Source organism: Branchiostoma belcheri, unplaced genomic scaffold (assembly GCF_001625305.1).
Source record: "Branchiostoma belcheri isolate BF01 breed outbred unplaced genomic scaffold, Haploidv18h27 scaffold385, whole genome shotgun sequence".
Classification (NCBI taxonomy): domain Eukaryota; kingdom Metazoa; phylum Chordata; class Leptocardii; order Amphioxiformes; family Branchiostomatidae; genus Branchiostoma; species Branchiostoma belcheri.
The window spans coordinates 66,389-90,897 of record NW_017804004.1 but is presented as its reverse complement, the minus strand read 5'-3'; the positions used below and the strand labels follow the sequence as shown (position 1 = coordinate 90,897).

The 24,509-nt window shown below is 40.3% G+C and overlaps 1 protein-coding gene across 1 annotated transcript in view; it reads right to left on the bottom strand.

The window, feature by feature from the left end:
• Positions 1 to 20: 20 nt before the first annotated feature.
• Positions 21 to 24,509, bottom strand: part of LOC109476643 (plectin-like) — a gene marked incomplete at its 3' end in the record, with an annotated part of 49,995 nt that continues 25,506 nt past the window's right edge. The window contains exons 6-18 of the mRNA XM_019777647.1: positions 8,445 to 8,504; positions 6,950 to 7,101; positions 6,610 to 6,725; positions 6,240 to 6,346; positions 5,761 to 5,880; positions 5,490 to 5,585; positions 5,150 to 5,280; positions 4,690 to 4,783; positions 3,699 to 3,856; positions 1,156 to 1,336; positions 674 to 802; positions 431 to 508; positions 21 to 182 (exon numbers count right to left, since the gene is read on the bottom strand). Coding sequence (XP_019633206.1) covers positions 21 to 182; positions 431 to 508; positions 674 to 802; positions 1,156 to 1,336; positions 3,699 to 3,856; positions 4,690 to 4,783; positions 5,150 to 5,280; positions 5,490 to 5,585; positions 5,761 to 5,880; positions 6,240 to 6,346; positions 6,610 to 6,725; positions 6,950 to 7,101; positions 8,445 to 8,504 — 1,584 coding nt within the window. The remainder of the gene's footprint in view (positions 183 to 430; positions 509 to 673; positions 803 to 1,155; positions 1,337 to 3,698; positions 3,857 to 4,689; positions 4,784 to 5,149; positions 5,281 to 5,489; positions 5,586 to 5,760; positions 5,881 to 6,239; positions 6,347 to 6,609; positions 6,726 to 6,949; positions 7,102 to 8,444; positions 8,505 to 24,509) is intronic.

The window sequence follows — 24,509 nt, the reverse complement described above, 5'->3', positions numbered from 1 at the left end:
AATCCAACCGTCCGCCCCACCTCGTAGTGCTGGTCGAGCTCGGTGATGTTGACCGGTTTGTCGTCCCATTCCCGCGCCAGCTCCAACTCCTCCCGCTCGTTCAGCCACATCAGCTCCAGGGTCGCCAGGCGGATGAACTCTAGCAGAGACTCCAGGTACTGCAGCCGCTTCTGAGACATGTCCTAGAAAGATAGAGGCAGTTCTCTCAGGTAAATCAGACCAGTCACATCATTTCAGTACTCCATCAATAGAGCTGTTCTAGCAAATACTGAATTTTGACTAAAACATCATTCCACAACAATGGACTCGGTGAACTATCCACTCCAGTAAAGTCAGATCACATTGATATTACTGAGGACAAGAAAGAAAGTTACTATGGATCGTATATCTACTTTGTTGTATCATATAAGTTCAGAAAGTTTGGACCTACCATGAGTTTGGGATAAGCCTCTTCAAGCTTGGCAAGCTGTTCACAGTATACATGATACTTGGGTCCCATGAGCTTGGACTGGAAGAAACGATACAAAAAAGGAAGTTCATCATAGCTGTACACAATGACAGGCAATACCTGTAGTAAGGTAAAAATGCATGAACAACTGTTGTTAAATCCAGACATTAAATTGATGCAAACATCAATACTAGACATACATGTACAAGACTCTACCATCCATACCTTGTTAGCTATGCACTGGTCGACCTTGGCCTTGAACTCAGTGATGACTCTGTGCTGTTCTCTGTGTTCTTCTAGAAGTCTTTGTACACTGGGGAGGTCACTGCCGTACTCGCCACTTTCGAGAATCGACTACAGTAGGGAAGACATAAAATGGTGAAAAAGTGTTCTCCTGTATAAAATGACTACTATAAGTGATAAACAATCCCCTTTTCTAAATGATTGTCCAAAATATATATAATCATCATCGTCTTAAAACATACAGTACCTATATACCGATCCAAAGAAAAACCTAGTGAACACTCAATAAGCAGGAATTCTTCTCTCTTAAATAATACCTTGAAACTATTCTACTGCTGCAACAATGTAGAATTCTATTGAAATAGGAAAAGATTTCCATGGTACACACTAGATCTCCTTTGCAAAAGTTGGTAACAATTAATGTTTGGTTAAAACAATCATGGCAAAATTCAGCCCAGCCCTACCTGTTTGTTCTGTACCCAGCTCAGACACTCCTGTAGCAGTCTGCCCTCCTCCCCCACCTCAGACAGACTCATGCCTGTGGGTGACCTGAGCTGTGCCGGCACCTCCCCAAATCTCCTGGCCTGGCTGCTGGTCTGCAGGGAGTTCTTCAGGTGGACCCACCTCTCATGCAGTAGGAACACCCTGCAATACGGCAAAATGCACCATGAACATATCAACATACCAGCAGAACTTGAGACTGAAAGACAGAACTGTGAGACGGACTACAAAAACAAGAGGATTCTCTCACTGAAAGTTATATAGATTTCACATTCAGTCTTTGATTTATCATCATTGTTATTCTCTTTCTACATGTGCATTTCTCTTGACCCTCAGTGTACCTAAGACGCGCTTTCTTTCTCCCAGCAAAGATCTCATTTTAATATTATAATGACATTGAAATGAGCAAGGTGCGAGTAGAAGATCGTAAATATGCAATAGGTATGGTGATAATTGCTGTAGCTTCACCACCCACTACCCCTCCTGCTATTTTGCATTTGTATTGAGCTAACTTCACACCCTCTTTGTATTTTCAGTGTTCTATGTTAGAAGACTTCATAGCTTGAAACATGCTTGAAAAGAAAGTAAAAATGAAAAACATTTTCTTAAATACAGCATGTATCCACCAGATCTAACCATGGAGGTATACCTCCATGATCTAACTCAAGTCTATATAGCAGGGTCTTACAAAATTGGCGATGGAGCCCCGACTTTAACTGTGCGAGGTTATAACCTCCTTGATTTCAGCCATGTTCAGACAATCTTTGTCCTCCATTTTAGTACCAATACATAGTGTATTTCGAATTCCAGGAGATTATATTACGGACTAATCAAGGAGGTAAATTTATACTAGCGTTAAACGCATTGTGTGAACCATAGAGGTAGAATTATAACCTACTTGTGTGAACGAAGACCCATAGCAAGCTATATAGGTCCAAAGATATACATGTAGCAAGGAGGTTATAATCTCATAGTCCTTGGTCATTTAGCCAGCGTGCGTCGCTCAATGTCCAACTGACAAGGGCTGACAAGGTCTGTGCATTATATATATTTAGCCTCTACCAGGCTTCGGAAGGTAGCAGGAAAGAGTACGAAATTGGTCGATAACATGCACCCGGGCGCGGCAAAATGTACTTTCTAGCAGACCAACTCCCTCGGCATATTATCTCTCTATTTGGCCAATTTCTAATATTTCCAGCCACCTCCCAAAGACTGGTAAAGCCTACTGTGATGTGACTACGATGGCCATATAGTTTACAAACAGGATTCAAAATGACCATTTTATGTGCTAAATGTTCTTTGGTGGCCCCTATTATTATTAAAGAAAAACTAGTACTACCATTATGTAGCAAATCAAAGCTACCATTATGTAACATTTCACGTCAAAAAGATTAAAAGTTAAAGCACGTACATGGCGCTCAAAATGAACATTCTGAAAACGGAGGGATGACAAGAAATTACATGAACTGTATAATGGTATAAGCAAGGAAGTTTAGGGAAATACAGGACATGGTCATAGGTGCATGTTTGGAGCCAGACAAGTCAATACACATCAAACGATTTTCATCTCAATGGGCCAGGGTTAAAAGTCTATTAGAAATTTTCTTCAGATAAATTATAACACATCTAGCTATCTTCTGCCCAACAGGCAGAGCTGTTGTTCAGGTTCATAGCTGCTATGTATAAAACTACATTTCAAACCCAGAACTTTCAATTCGAGGAGTAAGAAACAAATGTTTAAAACAAAGACTTTTGTGGTAAAGTGGAATTTGAATGGATACATGCTGCCGTCTGCCCTCTATGCATAATTAAAGATAATTGCCTTGAGTGGAGGTGCGAAAACAATTAATTTCATTCACAGTCATGGGGCTTGATAAAGATTGACAGGTCAAGGAAGGAAATCAACCAGAATTTAGACTTTTAAACTTTAAAGCCCGAGACCAAACTCTTCCCATTGGGTTACAAAGTTGAAATCGGGTGCAAACAATGCGTAAGAAGTCGGTTTCTATGAATCGGTTTTCAGAAAAACTACTTTATCACCGTATATCTAGCTATTGGTAGATAAAGTCATACCTACCCCCTAGATTTCTACCAAAATGGACTATATTTCTAAATATTTTCAAATCTAAGCTATATTCTTCTTTTCTGGAAACCGATTCCTATAAAGTGCATATCTCTCCACATTCTCTGAAAGTTTTGTATTACAATTCTGAGCGGAAGGGTTTGGTCTAGGCCGATTTTATATAGTCACAATGATCTAATATTATTATTATTTATGGAACAATTATGCAGATTTTCGAAGGAAGAAGTTGTTATTTAGAATCAGTGGTATTTCATCTAAGTTACTTCCAAATTTGAAGTTGATTGGTCGCGCCAAACTTGAGATACATGCGATTTCACGGGTAGCTCTGTATCACCCCCATTTTAGTCCAAAGCGCGTCTTAGGTACACGGAGCCCCATGACAACAAGAGCTGCATATCACTCTGGGTTTGACCACATGCATACTTCTTCTGGAGTGGGTCTGCCTGTGGGTAGCCTCCTTCCCTCAGAGTCTGTACGTCGGTGAACATCTCCTTGATGCAGCCTTCACATGTCTGAAGCTGCTGCTCCACCTCTGCAAACACCTGTTTGGCATCTGCAGGGCTCAGCTGGCTGCTGTCAACCTGGGGAGGAATCAACTGTGGTGTGAGGCCTGAAACAAACTGTGGTGTGAGACCCATAATCACATTTCACTAAGCTAGGAGACCTTCTTCTGAATCCACTGTCAGTTTGTAAGCATAAATGTACGTTTGACAATGGTGAAAGATGCAAGGGACCTTCCGTTGGAAGCTATAAACAGGAACTGAATAATGTATTTCTTAAACAGGTGTCTCAACATGTAGCTGCACTTGTAATTGTGTGATGTATATGATATTGAAGACTTCAAATCTCAAGATGTTGCAGTTAAAACACATCATTTACAAAGCAGCTTTGAAAAGAGAGTACACATCTGATCTACTGGTACTAATTTAGATCTCATGCTGCTTTACCTTGTAGCAAAACTTGATGGCAACTTCCATTCTTATTTGCTGAAATGCCATCATTGAACACAAGGACACACAGCAAAAAAAGAAGGTGAATCAATGGCTGACAAAACACATGAACAAAAAGGTTGGATATATGACAAACAGTGAAATCAAAAGATGATCACATTGAGCACTTGTAAAGTCTTACTATGCTTCACTGTCTAACTGAAATTGAGGATACAATGGCCAGTTACTGTAAAATGAGCTATCCAATCCAAGTTGTGGATCAAAAGCAAACTTCATATGCCCAACGCATGAGCTGGACAATCAAAAGCTAATGTCAAGAGTTTCAAGACCAACAAGTGCCCACTCAAAAATGACAAAAAATGGAGACCAAATGGGTTAGACAAAAATGATGCAGAATACAACATAAAACAAGACATGAGACAACACATTGGAACACCAGAGAGTTGAATAGGTTCTCTCCTTACCTCTCTTAGCTTGCCCTCTGCAGTGTTCAGTATGTTCTCACACCGCTTGCTTTCCTTCTGGACCTTTTCTGCAACCCCTCGTAATCTCTCAAACCTAAACAGAGAAAATTGATTAGCTTAAAACACTGTTATCACACTTTGGAATGAACATTTCTTTCTATGTTGGAAGTTCATGTCTTGCACCTACCATATTCTGTCTCACAAAAGGAGACAGAAGTACATTGTACTAACTAAATCATGACTTTTCAGACATGCAATCCCAATGCCTAGCCAAAGATACCAAGATTGTAGTATGAAGACAACCATGAGACTAGGAGTGATGTAGACTTCAACCACCACATTCTTTATCATAAAAAAATCACATCTACTTCAACAGCGTTTTCTCCAACTTAAAGGAAAACAGGAGATAAATTCCTAAACGGATGTTAGTTTAAAGTAGCAAAAACTGGGAGTCCCTTACTTTTCTATTTCTTGCAACAAGTCCTTTTCCCTGTCCTGTATGGCCAGGTTCAGGCAGTCCCAGGCATGCTGAATCTTCTCTGTGCTCAAGTCTTCCGGAACCTCAAACTTACGGCTGGCAATGGAGATATTCTGGAAAAAAGGAAAACAACAGAAATTATTACCTTAGAAGCAATGTCAAACATTGCACTCTCATTGACTTACATGTTGTACAAGTAGCTAAATGTATCTTGTATCTAAAATGTATCCAAATATGGTTGATTGTCCTCATACAAGTAGTGCAAATCGAACACACCTAGGTTAATAACCCAGCTAACCCAGGTGTCAGAATGGTGACCCACCTCTAGGTAGTCATGCAGCCCTGACAGTTGCTCTTTCTCCCCAGCCTTTGCTGGCAGGACTTCTATTCGTAGTCTGTTCAGCTCAGCAAGCTGTGTCTGAGGGAAACATGAGTCAACAATAAGTACAGTTAACTACACACTAGACTTAACTACATTTGTACAGTTAAAGAAATGGGAATATCTGGTAACAAACAACAAACCATAGACCCTGGTACAGATTTCAGATAAGTACTTGAAATGAAAACATTAAACGCCAGCTGTCTTTACTAACCTTGAGTCTGTCAGGCATCTTGGGAAAGTTTCTATCCTCCATCTTAGCGGTGGTGTTCCGTAACCATATTAACAGGCTGCTGGCACAGTCGTTGTAATCCTGGAACTGTAAGGCCTGTTCCTGGCAGGGACAGAAGCAAGGGTCTTTCTAAGTACTCAAAATTCTCATAACACTCTGAACATTATGTCATCAGACTGACACATTACCAGGGCTTTAGATGGAATTGTTATATCAGACAAATAGGAACTAAAGCTTTCCTACAAGCCTACCAGACTAACACGCCTATCTTACAGGATCTGCTGAAAGCCAGACATCAAGGAGAATCACTCTCCAGTGTCCACAGGTCCTGCATCCTAACCAAAACAGCTAACCTAACCACTACACCCACAAATGGTCCTGTAGGAACTGCTAAATGAAAGGAACCTTGGGGAAGACATGGTATAAAACAGCACCCCCACCCACTACACCTCCCTACTCACATTGTCCTGTAGGGACTGCTCAATGTCAGGCACCTCGGAGAAGACATCGTACAGAGAAGACACGTAGGTGATGATGGACTTCTCATCGGGGGATGGCACATCTACATCTAGGGGAGGAACACAAGCACAGGAATTTCAGCATTGAATACACATAAAATTTCAAAATTCCAGATAACGTTACAGTTTGTAGTGTGGATTGCTTAACAGATGTGAATTATTCAAAAGATTTTGATAGTGTTGAAAGTACTTAACAGATGCTCCTTTTAATTTTTTGTCATATGTACATTTTACTTCCCACACAACAAGTCATTTCTAATCAAGTAAAACAACAATATCACCAAAGTCTTACTAATACTGAGAAGACGCCTACCTTCAGGATCTAAAAGCCTCGTGACTCCAAACTCTTTCTCTGCAAGGGTGAAGGCATTCTCTAGATTCTGCTTGTTGCTTTTCTTCTTAAGGGACTTGTAATCTATCAAATCAGGTCTGTGCAAGAAAGGAAACATAAACGTAATGTTACAAAAGCAGTAGCATGTAAAATTCCAGGTACTGCAGTAGATAAACGGGCAAGACTGTGACAAAGACAATGTGTTCCAAGACTGGCAATGTAGGAACACAACTAGCCAGTCACTCTATAGCAGACACTGCAATTGGCCAATCTCTTTATAACAAGAGCTATGATGTGTTTCTGTATAGAAGGATTGACTAACCTATGTCTATGGATGATTGCACTGAAAGCTAGCCCATCTCTCCAGCTCTTGCTGAAGTTTGTGACAGAGACGCCCGGATAACCTTCCAGGGTTCGCTGGGACCACATCAACAGCACATCCTCCGGTTGGCCAGGCACGATAATGTCCGAAATCTAAAGCAACAAGAAAAGTGATTCGTCAATCATTATGTTACACAATCTGTGATTGATTTTTTGGTGGACATTTGAATTATAGATGGCTTGAACCTGAGAGTAAGGAAATACTCTCCAGGTTGGAGTAATGTTGGTAGACCATGCTGCACATGTACATGCGTCCATGCAGGGAAGCATTAGGGGAAGAATCAACACACATCAGTACGCATGTCTGATCATGACTTTGCAAGCTGAACATGGCTACATTGATGGTTACTTGTTTGTTTGTTAGTTTGTGGCTTTGTGTAGAAAACAGACCTTTTCTGCTGGGTTTTTGTGAAATGTCTAGATTCAAATAAATCATAACCTTTTACATAATTTTCTGAACCTTTAATGTTGTTGGGAAATAATTTAATTAAAACCTGTATACCTGTTTGAACACACTGAAGACATCCGACATATGCATGTATAACGTACAGTACTATTGGGTATATCCTAAGTCCTTGAATTGCAGAGTCATGAAGAGTTTCCAGATACATGATCAGACCTGTTTAGACCACAAGATGCACAATAAGCGACACACCTTCAGGGAAAAACTCCTTCAAACAGCAACAATTGCAAAAGTCTCTTCTGAAGATGTCAGGAAAAAAATGTTTTTTGTCTGACGAATGTTGTCTTTGATTTTGACAAGAACAAATATTCGAATGCTTATGAGATGTTCATACATTGCAAGTCACATGTTTCTCAAACTTTTATTCTGGTTATATGTTTACTTCAATGCAGACGTAAAAATTGTCTGTTGAGGATGTCAATCGCTGAAGGTATATCAGGCAGGAGCAGAGAGATGGCTTTTGTTAGTCATGTTGGACAGTTGGAGTCTTCTGGATGGAGGTCGGAGGTCAAAACCCTCCAGAATCAGGACAGCAGCTTTCAGATTCCTGTCTAGCAACTGTTTGGAGTTTGAAGGAGATGTGAGCAGCAGGCCTGGCCAATGACATTCTTTGGATACAGCATCTTAGAGTGTAAAAATGTTAAAACTTCTGATTCTTTGCCATTTCTTTCAAGATATTGAGTTAAACTCAAGTAAACTGGTAAGTACAGTACTTAGTAATTTAGATGAGACCTATTATGGTTAACAAAAAGCATCACTATGAATAGATACCTGCAAACGTATGAGTTTACAAAACATCTATTCATAAGCAGCTTCCTGTGACATTTAAAAGACAACAGTGTATTTCTGATGTCGAATGATAGTGTATAGAGAACTGCATTGGCCTGGCCTCAGGTATGGTGATGAGCTGGAAAAGAAAAGGCGGGAATGTCGGACACGGAGCAACACACACACGCGGTCGGCAAGCACAAACCTTCTCCTCCGCACGGGCGGCACTCGGCACACCACGTGGCTCCCGGAGTGTCTCTATGATCTGGAAGAGGAGCGGTGGGATGAGCTGGTTGCTATGGGAACCATTGCTATGGCAACCTTTGCTATGGGAACTGTTGCTATGGCACCTATGAATCAGCATGTTCATATACTTGTGCAGGGGTTGCAGAACCCATATGCCATGAATGACAAGATTTCAGGACAAAAGTCTTCCACAAGACCAAACAACTAAGTAAGTTCGTTTGTTACAATTGTACTTTGATATTAATTAGGGATGTTAGCCTTGTGTTACAACAGACAAGTACAAATACATGTATAACCCCAAAATACATTCATGCTGCATTAATCTTAATCCAAATACCATTTAGTACCTATACATGTTTACTGATATAGGCAATTTTCCCATCATATGCTCTTCTGTGTGTATAGTGTATAGTGTGTATGGGTATATGTTTGAAAAATGTTTGCAGTCAATAATACACTTCCAACAATACATTCAGTATGTTGGTAGACAAGAATGTCTTGTCAAATTGGAGCTTCCCAAGCCAACCATTTTTGCACATATAAAACACCATTCACAATATTTGAAAAGGTATATCCCAGTGTTTGCAAGTTAGTATAACCTACAGCAAGTATCCTATACAAACTTCCACTAGTTTCCACTAGCATGATTATTCTGGATTTAAATGAAGTATTATGGGGACAATGGGTCAAAGTCTTGCCATGAAACCCGTAGTGGCAAATTCGAAAATCCTGTAGCAAAATTCACCAATGGGGTATCATTTACGATTAACATATTCTAAACTATTGTCTGTTAAGTATAGATGTCAATCTCATCTATTCTCAATCCCGATAAGCAATGTACATTTTGTACTGGTACAAATACAGCTAAGTAATGCACCAGGCTTCTTGTCAATGGTAAATGTTTATTTTTCAAAGAACTTCATTAGTGATAGTACATATATAACAACAAAGTAAAGTCTCCTTGATAAGCACTTTCTCTCCCAAAAACTAAATCATTGTTTCAGTGAAAGAAATCTTAACAACACCTTAACACAAACATTGCAATGCAAATGCAATCTGTGCTCAGGTTCATAAGCTTTAAACTGAAACAGCCGGCAATTAGTATATAATATTCATAAAGCATCTACAGAAAATATTGTTCTCTGCACCAAGGGGAAAAAAGCTCCATCCTGTTGCATCACCAAAAATTGCCTTCTGCCATGCAGCTAAATTCAATGTGACAATGATGAAAAATACCGGCACTGGAGTAGTTATGCCACAGCCCGTTGTCAAGGCAACAAAAAAATGCAAGCTGGCTTGGACATTGCTATGGCGATTAGTAAGAGCTATGAAAAATTGTCAGCCACTCACCGGTGACATTTTGGGAGTGAGTGCTTCCTGGGGAGGGAAGCGTGCAGAGAGAAGATAGGAGAGATAACTCACACCTTGTAGGGAGCATCCAAAGGAAAATACTGTACGTAGTGTTTCTTTCCAAGGAAAGCTTTCCATACAGCATTAACACAGGGGCAGACAGGGCCAAGCTGGACACTACTGTGTTCATCAGTAGGTCAATTAGGTCATAATTAGATCTAATAATGGGGTATCAAGACTGCCCCACCCCCTATCACCAAGCACCACATCCTTCTCAGTGGGGAGTCTACAGGGGGCAAGTTACAGTCAACTGGAGCAAGTAGGACTCTGGAGTCTTGGACCCTGTTCATACCAGACTTACATTTAGCGGTTTCAACCGGTTTTTCAAAAACCCGGCTAAAACCCTTAGCGTTCATACCAGACTTTTGATAACCGGTTTTGAAAAAATCCTGTCCGGTGAATATCCAATTAATCGGCCATGACTGCAGTTTGAATAACCGTTCCTCCCGCTCTTCCGATTGTTGTCCTTGGCCTTCATACTTGTATGCCGTCTTCAGTTTTTTGTTTTTTTTTACCTTACTGCGGCACTGATCCTTTATCTTCAAGAAATCAGCCTCCTCCAACATTTTTGTTTCGGTAGAGCCCTCGCCGCCCCCCCCCCCCAGCTTTTTCAAATTCGGCGACTCGTGCTCTCCAAACCTAAGTATCAGGAGCGTCTCGTCCGCCGACCAGGTTGCGTTTGCTGATTCCATCGCAAAATGAAGAGAAATCATGGAAAAACAGTGGAAACGAACTCAAGTTGGTCAAAACAACGCAATCTAAGAAGCTTGCAGGTCGCACTCAGGCTGGATGCTGACCCCGTGAAGTCAGTCCGACTTTGGAAAACCTAGGTAGTTACACGTATCATTGAAATGATACATAAGGTACTTCGAAGACGACCCGACTTTTGCGTGTATCATTTATATGATAGACACGGAGGGCAGACCCTAATATACTCGCCAAAGCGTAATTGGATTTTTGGGAAGAAGTTGCGAAACCTTATAGGCGCGGCTTTTTAAGAGCTTTTTTTCATGAAATTTCACTCCGCAACGTTTAACAACTTTCACTTCTCCTGAAGGTACCTTTTCTTAAAGTTTTAAGACTCATGAAGGCTTGAACAGTTTGCATTTTCCATACGTTTTCAGTAGAGAAGCACTTAGCCTGTCAATAGACAGTGATTTATCCCATAAATAAAACTGTCAAGATGTTCTAGTCTAGTCTAAACAATGTCCGACTCCAAGTAATCACAACAAGAAAAGCTTGTTTCCAAGTCCGCATCAAAAAATAGTAGTATTGGTCCAGCAGTTGACTTTCCCAAATCCACTAGTCAATCTGCTATCTTCAGGTAACGATAATATACACAGATGTGCCACATAGAGGGACAAACACATGCATGGGCCCCACAGTACAGCCTTGTGCAGTAAAACCGGCCCCACATTTGTGACAAATGTTTGCTCAGTAACAGCATAATGGTGACATATGGCAGTGAAGGGTGTACTACTGACATGTGGGGAGGGGTGTCTGCAGGGGAAATGTGAGCCAGGCATGGAACCTAGACTTCCAGACAGACAAGGAACTAACAAAAGGTCCCTCTGGACCACTCATATCCCTAAACAGATGATAGGTGATAGATTATGTTCCATCCTCCTGCTATCAGCATTACATACATCTTGTGCCTACCCTACTCCATTCCACAGGCATCTATTACAAGTACACATATCCCACATAACAAGAGCTCCGTCATTAGCTATACCAACTAGCATCTGTAAATTATTCAGTCAACAGAAAATGGCAATACTTCTTTGTTGGACAAGATTTCGTATAACAACTAGAGAAGACTGCGTGAACCAACAGTTGTGAACATACGTAGCACAACACTGGTAATGTTGCACATAATCTTCACATCGCCATGATCAAACATGGGATGGGGCCAACAGGTTATCATTGTTGACAGCAACTGCAGACATTACGGTTGTATCTAGTCTTCAGAGCTGATCATCTCAATCCAGTCCTATTGAGCCATCAGTCTTGAAGGTGTTCTCTGTTCCTGGACAGAAGACGTTTTCTTCCACGCGTCCACCTGAAGTGACCTCACCTGCTATGGCCCCACCCTCTCAAGGACAACCTTAACTGATGACCATGATCCTGTCGTCATGACGATGCCCAATACATGGATCCTCATCCAACGCACCCCAGGAATTCACAACCATGTTATGTAACAGTACGACCCAGAGAAAGAATTCCCAGAGAAGCAGTTGTTTCCAAGTGGTGTATGGAGAAATATTATATCCTATAAACGTCTGGCGAGCTATAACACTTTTTACTGGGCTCCAGGGATGGAGGGCCAATACCCCGCGCTCAAATTTCTGCCTTCTGCACTCAATAATCTAATAACCCGATAGGAAGGTATATGTAGCTGATGACGTTCAAAAAAGAACTTCCGATAAAATTTGTCTCATTGTACTATTGTAACTTGAATATTTCATTTCAACTGAAACCGACCTGTTTTTGGTTACAGCTAAATCATCTACGCCACATGTTATATATACACACTATACTCCGTGTACAGAATAAACATGTTTTTGAATCCTGCTGACGCAAATCTCAATTTAACACTCCTATGATTTCTAGGACTCATTCCAAGAAAACACTTAAGTTTTACGTCTCTGACAATAATCAGTGTTTGCACTGAAAAGCTTCCAGCGTGGACCATTACCCTGCTTTGTCACACATGGGAGGGTTTAATAAGAGGAGAGCTGAGTGATAGAAGATCAATTATGCCTGCTGAATGCTGATAAGGGAGATTTGTATGTAAGCAATACCGGCCGCTTCAAGCTAATGTTGGACATAATGTTCTGACTTATACATTACGTCCTTATAAAAAAATTATGGAAACATCCCTTACAAATATGGACTATAAAACGAAACAACCTTCTTCTCAATGGTGTGAGTCATCTATCATATCCTCTCCATACTTCCCATATCCAAGATATTATCAACATGACCCAGATTTCACAGGAGGGAAGCTCACTGGAGGAGTCAAGACAGGAACGCTGAGGAAATCTTGCAAATTCTCACACCAACACTATGGAACTAGAGGTCGGAGATCTCATGTCTTCGTCAGAGGTACATCGTTCTAGAGAAATTAACATGCGTATTCTTCACTCTTTTTAATAATCAATTTGGTCTAAAGAACAAAAGAATCTCTGTACTATTTTTATGGCACAGAACACCCTGAAACGGTTTGCCGCAGATTATACAGATGCGTCGTCACCCGTGTTAGCCCCCCCCCCTACCGTTAGTTGAGTTTGGACTGTTACTGGAAAAAAAAAACGTTCAAGAAATTCTTACTGTGTTGAAAGTGTCACGACAGCGCCGCAAAATATAATAAGAGAAGATGTTATAAAGGAAAGAATCAGAACAGGGTGACTACTGCTGTTTTGTTAATTTGTCTTTATGACAAATAGAAGACTTGTTTCTTGTGTTCTTTGTGTCCTAACATTTGTACTTCTACAGTTAGTATATTCCAAATCTAGGCATCTCGTTTTTCGGCCCTTCGTGTTTTTATTGCGCGCTTGCCTTAAATTTAAGGTAATTAGATTTAAGGTCTCCAGTGGACGTCATCCATAGCAATTACTTGGTGTGGCCGTAGAAAATAACCTGACATATGTCCAACCTATCCTCCCCCTGCTGAAGTTATAGTACAATCCCTCAATGTAACGTCATTTGATCCCATCCCATTATGGGGTTCCCCCCGCTATATCCAGCTGTCGGCTGTCTCCAAGCAGATGTAGGTGGGGGATTTCTAAACACAAAAGGTCCTATTACGGGGACATAACGACCTCCATGACTCTCATCTTTGAACTCAATCTTGGAGACCACGACAGTAACATGCTTATCAAATTTCATTAACTTCCATCCAAACATACAAAAGTTATCCTGCTCACAAGAAAAATTAACAAAATGCCCCCTGTAGTCAGAACGAAACCCCCCACGAAGCTCAGTAACGAACTTAACCTTGGTCCCGATAATAGTAAGCACCACACCAAGAATTATAATCAACATTTTACAAAGACTTCAGTTATCTTGCTAACAAGCCACAAACACAAAAGGTGCACCTACGTGACGCACGGACCCCCCACGAAGCCGAAACTTGTACTTGACTTAGGCCTTAACAGCGGTAATCTGCCTGCCAAAAATCATGGACGTCGAATCATGCCTTCCAGAGTTATATCGCAAAATCCGCAGTTCCCCACACTCCGGCGAGACAATTTCATAGTCCTTCTGACTAAGACAATAATAGCATACATCATTTTGATAATTTACTTACAGGATGTCTGACAATTAGGGGAAAGCACAAGAGATTGTCCAGTGCCCACCCTTCACAAATGCACACTGGAATCCAAATAACTGCAGAATGACATTCCTTCACAAGGGGTCTCTTTTATCAGTACCTGCTTACACCAAAAACCCAGTCCACAGTGCAATATGATTTATGCCGTTTTCAAGTGTTTTGCACATCTTGTACAATCACACAACCTGAACAACTATAAAAACACACTCAACTTGAACTACAGTACCAGGATTAGAAAATCCAATTAGTTTTAAAATCTGCCAGAAAGTAAAAGAGAGGACACAATTGCTCACACATAGATATTTTAACCTACACCAACAAATTCAGATTGGCAGTAACAAAGTCATCAGCATGTTCTGTAATCAGGCACAGAACCATGTGGACTTAACAAGTGTGCAGCAGCCCCACCTATTTGCCCACAAACATTACTGCAGGCATGCCAATATCCCTTCAGTTTGCCCAGACAAACACAGACAGCCATCAGCCTTTCAAAGCCTGTTTCCAACAGGTTAACCAACCTAATGATGATAGATTGTACAGAATGAAAAAAAAAAAACTGGGGCATAGTTCAACTTCTCAACACTGGATTGAAACATCTCAGTTCTATTGCTACAGTTCAAACATGCCATAACACTTTATGATAGAATTTAGGACAGAGAGGTTTCCAGACAACTCAGCTATATCATGTACACAGTTTACTGCTCTATCTGTGATTAAACGTTTCATATTACACAGAGGGCAAAAGGTCAACTGTTGGTAATCATGTGTTGTCACCCAGGTGTGAAAGAATGACAGTGAGATAAGTCTGATATCACCTGTTTTACAGGTCATATCCGTTGACACCTGTTTTTACAGGTGATCACAAGTGTGAAAAGACTTGTTTACAATAATATAACCAAAACGTATTTGGTACCAAGAATGTTACCTTAGCAAAGACAAATTTGACTGCTGACCTCCCCAGCTCCATTAGTGCAAAAATGGTATTGAATATGTATATCACATGTACGTCAAACCCACCCAGACCAATCTAGGAAATTATAGCCATAGTCTGTATAGATTTCCATTTTGGCAGGCATGTCCAAAATCTGCCAAACAACAAAACCTAGTCCTCCTGCATACAGATTTGCCAGGCACAACTATTTCTGACACATGTACTTATAATTCAGGTCTGTTCTCAAGTACAGGAAAACAACAACTGACAAACATTTAACAGATGACAACTCTTGTATACTCTACTATTTGAGTGTGCTTTTTCTCAAAATTCCTGTAATGTTACCTCGTGGGACAAGGAGGATTCAACAAAAACCTGATACGGACATGCCACTTTGAAGTACAGCAGAGTGGAAAGCCTGACACCCCTGCTCACTGTCCTGGTGTTTGTTCTGAGGTGTAATGTAACCACACATCCCCACCCAGGTACATGCCTGAACATAATAGAGTTCAGTTTCACAACAAGGCTTCGCCATCAAACCAGTCCGGTCCATTTCTGCAGGTAAAAAAGGTGCCGTCATGGTCAGTAGTGATGAAAGGTACCACAGGTTTCTCTTGACGGGAGCGCAGACAAGCAGGCTGTTTGGTACAGGTATATGTCAGTAGACATATGACCAATATGCTTACAATAATATCATACTGAGCCCAAAAGACTACATATTGCAAGCATTCTATGACTGAGGTATAAGATGAGTCTATTTTGCAACTTTCACTTCAGAAAATATTCATGCATTTTCTTACTTTCCTGAAAGACAGGTGTCAACAATGTATTCTAGGTACATTTATACATGTATCTAACCTAGATATCTGTCTGACATGTAAAAGAAATTGTATGTTGTACTGTCAAGCACAACAGGAATATATTAACAGGTGGCTCTGTCAGCAGACACCATTTGACCTTTGACCCATCAACTGAAACCCATTTACAGGGACATATATTATGAACACAAAACATAAATGCTAGATAGAGTGCCTATATAAGATACTTTTAATGTGTGAGGAACAGCTGACATAACACATTTATGCCAATTTCAACAAAAGTCATGTACAAGGTTCAACATAATGGCAGTACTGCAAACATACTCTTGTGAGGAGTCTGGCTTTTGTCCAACACCCATTTTCCAAGCCTCTTAGACACTTTCTACTTCAAACAGTCTAAAGTCTAGCAGCATTTGTTGCCATACTGAGCCATCAGTTCCTCCAGTATAAGTTACACTAATCACCACTTTTTACTGAATGGACTGATCCAAAAATCTGATAACCCTGACCTAAACAGCAAAGATCCGTGAATGATGCCATTTTAACCATGGGGGTGTTAGGGAATAGACACCAATATAAATGGATGTGAAGTTGTGTACATTGAATTTGACATAGTTTAACAGTGCGTCATTTTTATTTAGGGCAGGTGCACTGTTCTTTAAGAGTCTACAGTACACACCTCTCTCAGCGGTGTCAAAAGCTCCATTCACAGCCATTGTCAACACAGACCACATACTGCTTAATGCAAAATCAACATACTTTGTACTGGTAGCAGCTCTCGTGCCAGAAATTTGGAACCAGGTCAGAATGCATGCAAAAGCTCACCCATAGATAACCAGGTTTCCCAAACACACTGCCAAGTGACTTTAACAAAATATAATGTCTAAGCTGAACCTGGAACAGTGAAGTAGTGTCTTCTCACACCACCGTGATTTGGAATTAGGCAGCTTCGTAAAATAAAACAAACTGCAAGCAAAATTTGTTGCCATGGCAAAAGCAGAGCACTCCTTTCTGCTTGGTGCTCTATATGCAGAAGGTAGGTACTGAACTCAGTTAAATGGTGGGAAAGGCAAATACAGCATCACAATACTGAATAGTCATCTGTCTACAAGTAATTGGATACAATATGCATCATCATTTTTCATACCAACATTTTCATCGTCCTTAAAAATGCAGACTACTCTGTTTCTTTTCTGTGCCAAATTATTGGCCTTTGCCCAATTCATGATCAGTTTGGTGGCAGCCATCTTGAATATTTTATTCAAAGTGAAGGTCAGACAATGACCCATCTTGGGCCATACGCATATAGAATGTAGACTTATTTTTAGTGGGTCCAAAAACTGGAACCTCCATGTCTCCGCCATTCAATAAATCACTGGAACCCTGACAGAGGCAGCAAGTTTGAAATATTTGACATTGGATCTATTTTCAATGCTGTGTGTCCTGATGACAAGTCGCGTCAAGGACAGGTCTTTTGCCATCCTATTCCTGAGAATTGAAAGGAACTACATTATATGTCAAAAATCGCTCTGACATAATTCTTTTTTAACAAGGCTGAGGCAATAAAAATCATTGCCAAGGCGACGACTGAATGACATATATTATTTCATGTGGTGGAGCTAGCAATCTACATCACAACTAGAGTTCCATGATCTCATACCTTCGCCAAATGATGTTAATCTTTATGACTGACAAAGTAAAGATTATTCCTCCTGATTATGTATATAGGATCCTCATTTGCTGAATTATATTAGTTGATCATATCTCCACCAAAAGACAGCTTTATCTTTACAAAGACATCCATTTCATCATTTCCTCATAAATTATGCAAATTAGGTCCTCATTTGAATAAGTTATGTTTAATAATGTTCATCTTTACTTAACTTTCAAATAACCCAAGTATGAAATTCCTGGCAGTTACCATTATGAAATTATAACATTTTCTCATTAATTATGCAAATTGAGTGTTAATTGACATAATGAATGTCTGCCTGTGTTTCTCTTCATCTCAATCACATATATCACAAGCTTAAATAGTCCTATAATGTAATGTAGCTGATTTATAGAATTTCCTCATTAATTATGCAAATTACATCCTGATTTGCATAATTGTTGCATAATTATGTCAAGCGTCACAAAAGCTACCTACATACCAAAAATCATTACAATCCATCAACCGGTTCTTGAGTTGTCCTCTTTTGAATATTTTTAAAGAAACGCCCCTGCAGTTCCGAAGCAAGCCGCTAGGGGGCCCAAACCTACGTCACTTCTTTCCCAGCACAAGAGCTACCTGCTATCCAAATTTCGTGACCCTGGCACGTCTAGATCATGAGATATCAAAAACCGGNAGTCTGGCTTTTGTCCAACACCCATTTTCCAAGCCTCTTAGACACTTTCTACTTCAAACAGTCTAAAGTCTAGCAGCATTTGTTGCCATACTGAGCCATCAGTTCCTCCAGTATAAGTTACACTAATCACCACTTTTTACTGAATGGACTGATCCAAAAATCTGATAACCCTGACCTAAACAGCAAAGATCCGTGAATGATGCCATTTTAACCATGGGGGTGTTAGGGAATAGACACCAATATAAATGGATGTGAAGTTGTGTACATTGAATTTGACATAGTTTAACAGTGCGTCATTTTTATTTAGGGCAGGTGCACTGTTCTTTAAGAGTCTACAGTACACACCTCTCTCAGCGGTGTCAAAAGCTCCATTCACAGCCATTGTCAACACAGACCACATACTGCTTAATGCAAAATCAACATACTTTGTACTGGTAGCAGCTCTCGTGCCAGAAATTTGGAACCAGGTCAGAATGCATGCAAAAGCTCACCCTTAGATAACCAGGTTTCCCAAACACACTGCCAAGTGACTTTAACAAAATATAATGTCTAAGCTGAACCTGGAACAGTGAAGTAGTGTCTTCTCACACCACCGTGATTTGGAATTAGGCAGCTTCGTAAAATAAAACAAACTGCAAGCAAAATTTGTTGCCATGGCAAAAGCAGAGCACTCCTTTCTGCTTGGTGCTCTATATGCAGAAGGTAGGTACTGAACTCAGTTAAATGGTGGGAAAGGCAAATACAGCATCACAATACTGAATAGTCATCTGTCTACAAGTAATTGGATACAATATGCATCATCATTTTTCATACCACATTTTCATCGTCCTTAAAAATGCAGACTACTCTGTTTCTTTTCTGTGCCAAATTATTGGCCTTTGCCCAATTCATGATCAGTTTGGTGGCAGCCATCTTGAATATTTTATTCAAAGTGAAGGTCAGACAATGACCCATCTTGGGCCATACGCATATAGAATGTAGACTTATTTTTAGTGGGTCCAAAAACTGGAACCTCCATGTCTCCGCCATTCAATAAATCACTGGAACCCTGACAGAGGCAGCAAGTTTGAAATATTTGACATTGGATCTATTTTCAATGCTGTGTGTCCTGATGACAAGTCGCGTCAAGGACAGGTCTTTTGCCATCCTATTCCTGAGAATTGAAAGGAACTACATTATATGTCAAAAATCGCTCTGACATAATTTCTTTTTTAACAAGGCTGAGGCAATAAAAATCATTGCCAAGGCGACGACTGAATGACATATATTATTTCATGTGGTGGAGCTAGCAATCTACATCACAACTAGAGTTCCATGATCTCATACCTTCGCCAAATGATGTTAATCTTTATGACTGACAAAGTAAAGATTATTCCTCCTGATTATGTATATAGGATCCTCATTTGCTGAATTATATTAGTTGATCATATTCTCCACCAAAAGACAGCTTTATCTTTACAAAGACATCCATTTCATCATTTCCTCATAAATTATGCAAATTAGGTCCTCATTTGAATAAGTATGTTAATAATGTTCATCTTTACTTAACTTTCAAATAACCCAAGTATGAAATTCCTGGCAGTTACCATTATGAAATTACAACATTTTCTCATTAATTATGCAAATTGAGTGTTAATTGACATAATGAATGTCTGCCTGTGTTTCTCTTCATCTCAATCACATATATCACAAGCTTAAATAGTCCTATAATGTAATGTAGCTGATTTATAGAATTTCCTCATTAATTATGCAAATTACATCCTGATTTGCATAATTGTTGCATAATTATGTCAAGCGTCACAAAAGCTACCTACATACCAAAAATCATTACAATCCATCAACCGGTTCTTGAGTTGTCCTCTTTTGAATATTTTTAAAGAAACGCCCCTGCAGTTCCGAAGCAAGCCGCTAGGGGGCCAAAACCTACGTCACTTCTTTCCCAGCACAAGAGCTACCTGCTATCCAAATTTCGTGACCCTGGCACGTCTAGATCATGAGATATCAAAACCGGAAGTTCTGCTGCAGTACCACAACAAGCCGCCAGGGGGCCCAAAAATCTAATCATCTTGAGGTCTCATCAAGACCTACCCACCTACCAAGTATGAAGACAATCAATATAAGCCTTCTCGAGTTATCGTGGTCACAGACAGACAGACACACGAACGCCTCTGAAAACATAACCTTCTTGGCGAAGGTAATTATAAGAAAAACATATTTCCCTATGTTATAAAGACATGGAGGTAGTGAAATTTACAGGCTGGGTGGAGGAGGTGTGGGGCAATATACCAAATACACGTATAGGAGGAATCAGCTGTTCTTCCCCAGCAATATAGATTTTATGATGACATACTTACTTACTTTACTTTGGTCGAGTTCCAGCTAGAACCAGAGACATTGTACAAAATGCGAGCCCAGTCCTTGTATATAATGTCCTTGCTAGAACCAAACTGAAAACCATCCTCCACTTCACTCTATCCTCCACCAGAGACTGGATTTTATGTCTGGTCTGAAGTTGTTACAGTAACTCCTTTGACTTTTTTTTACCTTTTGTGGGTTCCAAAAGGACGGATAATTTCTTTTCTCTCTGTGACCTGTTTGAATATGGTCTTTGGCCAAAGACAGCTTTGCTCTCTGTCCATGGTGTGGGGAGAAGACGGATGACCACTAATTAATCATGCCAGGCAGCTGGATGGGTGGCACGTGGGCACCCGTGTAAGTTACCTGCTTGATCCAAAAACCACATGGCCAAAGGTTTCCTCCAAACCAATTCCCTGGGGAACGCATTCGTGCAATTTTTGAAATTCTTTCAAAGCAATCGTAGTACTTACACAAATGCCTCCGCCCCAAAGGCGTCGCCAAAAAACTGCATAGCTCTTGGTAGGCCAGAGCTGAATAACATGACAGTCAACATGTTTATGTCAGAAGTTTTTCACTGCAACTCAATTATTCCAAAACATGCCTGTTCCCCTTTTAAGGAAGAAATGTGACACTTCTGAATTTTTTGTCTCCTCTACTGACCTACATTTTACCATACCTCTTCAAGTGGAGGTAAAAATCGGAGACATCAGCCATTGTAGTTGTTCTCACCTGTATCTAAACAGGCAGATCAGGTGACAGCTTGTTTGTTTGCCTGCCTTCTCCAAGACAAGAAAAACAGAAAAATCCTTGTTTCAAATCCAAACAATTGAGGTACAACAAATTGTTGGGTTGAAAGTAAAACATCTAATATTACTTTGCCTGTTTGCATTGGGTCTGAAATAATGAAATCACTTAGTCTACATGTAATTCCCAGGAGCCATGATTTTTGTGGCACTGGCAGTAGGAGCTGAAACCCTGTTTTGTCAAAGTTGACTTCTAAGCATTTTGGTAGATGACCAATTTCAGAATTCAGGATGACATACGCTGTACAATGAAATTGTAGATGCACTGCCAGCTTCACATTGAATGGGTTAGAAAACTGGTTATGAACTGGTCAGTTTTATGATATTTAGATTGGACTTTGATTCAAGACCCATATGAAAGGTCACAGTCTAAACTGCCTCTCCTGAAAACTTTACATAAGATGTCAAATCACACTAGTTTGGCCATGAAGATTGCTGATACTACAGGCTTGACCTGTCCCTGGCTTGTCCTACAGTAGACATCTGACCTCAGCTCAGACCAAACAGGAAGAAGCCATCCTGTCTATTTTGAAACAAGTCACCTCCAAAGATCTTATTTCAACCCCATGACAGCATATCCTCCCTTGTCTGACAAACTGTTGCCAACTGTAGCATTACTAGTCTGTACTCTCAGTCTGCCTTTTTCCAACCCCTGACCATCCCCTCCCCATCTCTGCTACCCCCCTCCCCACATCCACATTCCCAGCTGTCTGCCACATCTGTCATCTGCTCCTGATCAAACTAACAGCAGGAGCTTACAAATAATCATTACCAAAATTACAGGTACTCCTCCCACCGTGCTTCATTTCTATGTTAGGTACATAAATGATATTATCATATAGCCGGGTGACGTTGACCAATCAGAAGGCTCCATTCCACATTCTTTATGTCACCGTAATGTCACAAATAGAGTCAAAATCGGGTATTTATTCATCCCAATCCATACATTAAACAAAATGAATAATCACCCGCATATGACCTCAGGTGACCCAATAGAACACGGCTCTACTTCTAAAAAATCCAAAAATAACTTGAGTTGTGTTCCGATGACCTCCGGTGACTCCCATAAGAACACCTGTTCCCCGCCTGTGACCCAGATAGAAGGCCATAGAACGTGAACCCCCCAGTGACCTCAGGTGACTCCAGATGGAACAAATATTCTATGTTCTATTCAGCATGTGCAAGGGGTAAATTGTACATTGTGTCACTCTTCACTGCATCAGTTTGGATAGGCTATCGCGTAAGCTATATGATAATAGCGTTAATGGCCCGCCCTTTCTCGGTGAATATGGTGTGATAAAGCCTTGTCAGTTGCTATAACCACCTCATAAAGCCACCTCGTTCGCTGCGCTCACTTGGTGGCTTTATTCGGTGGTTATAGCAACTGACAAGGCTTTATCACACCATATTCACCTCGGGGCGGGACATTAACCCTTAATTCAAACCTAACAATTCCTCAAAAATAAGGCATGTTCTGGACTAGTAAAAGGTAAAATCTGCAGAGATGAAATGCAAAGGAGAAATGGAGCTCTTTTAAATAACAGAAGTATATGACATTAATATTAAACAAAATATTAAGTAGGGCTATTGTCAAACTGAAGTCCTGAACACATGGTATGCAATTTTATGATTCTACTTTTTTCAAAATACCTAGATTGTCTAAGCTTGACCTTCCTGTTGTGGTATTACATGTACTGTGTATATTTAGGAAGTGGTGGGTGTGTAGGATGTTCACATGGCTATAGGGATTCTCTGAACCTGAGATCCATAGCTTCCTCAGCCCCATTGTGCAAACATCCTGTACTTTTCCCCACATACACACCAGTGAGTCTGCAACAAAAATACCTGCCTTATACAATATCCTTCGTAATATAGTAACACCTACTACGGTAATCCATGCTACATGGTGTAAATAATAAGGAGACACGTTATATAACATTATGCATGAAGTAGATACATTGTATGTACCTTGTATCCAATCATGCAATGGTTCTACATGAAAATAGAATACTGGTAATATATGGTGGAGTGATCTACATCATGATCATATGTGCAGTTGATACACTAACATCAAGGCACTCTTCAGTAATATACTAGAACCTATATTATATAGATAGCATCAAATACCTGCCTGCATAGCATTGAATATTCACATAAATCTCTGTTAGCAATTTAAGACAAGCCAAGTGCAGATCACTGCGTCAATCACAATTATCTACATGAAATGGTACAGTATGGTTATGATAAGTAGTAAGAGAATCTGGTTGGATGCTTGCAGAAAATGGTATGGTTGGATCACAATTCACTTCAACAACCTGACAGCTAGTCAACAGAATTGCCAATTAGACCTGGAGCATGAACCGATCTGTTTGCTGACAACCTCCCATCACATGCTGACAGTCTCCCATCACATGCTCATTAGGACCCTGCGCTAATTGGTATTCAGTAAATGGGCAACCATATATAGCCGTAAACACAGAGTGGGTCAGCCTGATGGGTTTCATCATCCAAAAATTCATGGCCTATCGGGATTCTATCAAAGCTCTGGGTGTAATTGATTTCAGGTATGGCAGAGATATCGGAAGAATGGGAGGAATACATCCGAAATGCAATCAGTCTGCTGCTAGTGATACATATTTAGAAATGACAAAAGAGGGATAAGTGATGAAAATGCTCTGCTAGTATCTATCGGATTACTGGACAAAGGAAATGGTGGCATGATATCTCTTCTCTTCTTTTGTCATCCTCAACTCAGGTGAAGCATGATGCTTTTTCAAGTACCCGGCACAGGTGGCTATATTATTGCACTGGGGGTGTGCTATGGCTCATGTATTTGATTTTGATATAGACATTACTAGTACTTTGACGTGTTTCCCTATGGAAAACAGACTACAGACAACAGACTACACACAAAAAGCTCATTCAAATTCCTCTTACCTACCATAGACTTTAGAGTTTGCAAATATCAAACATATGACAAGCAAAATGTAGTACATTTTGTCTATTGCATTCAACATGCATTC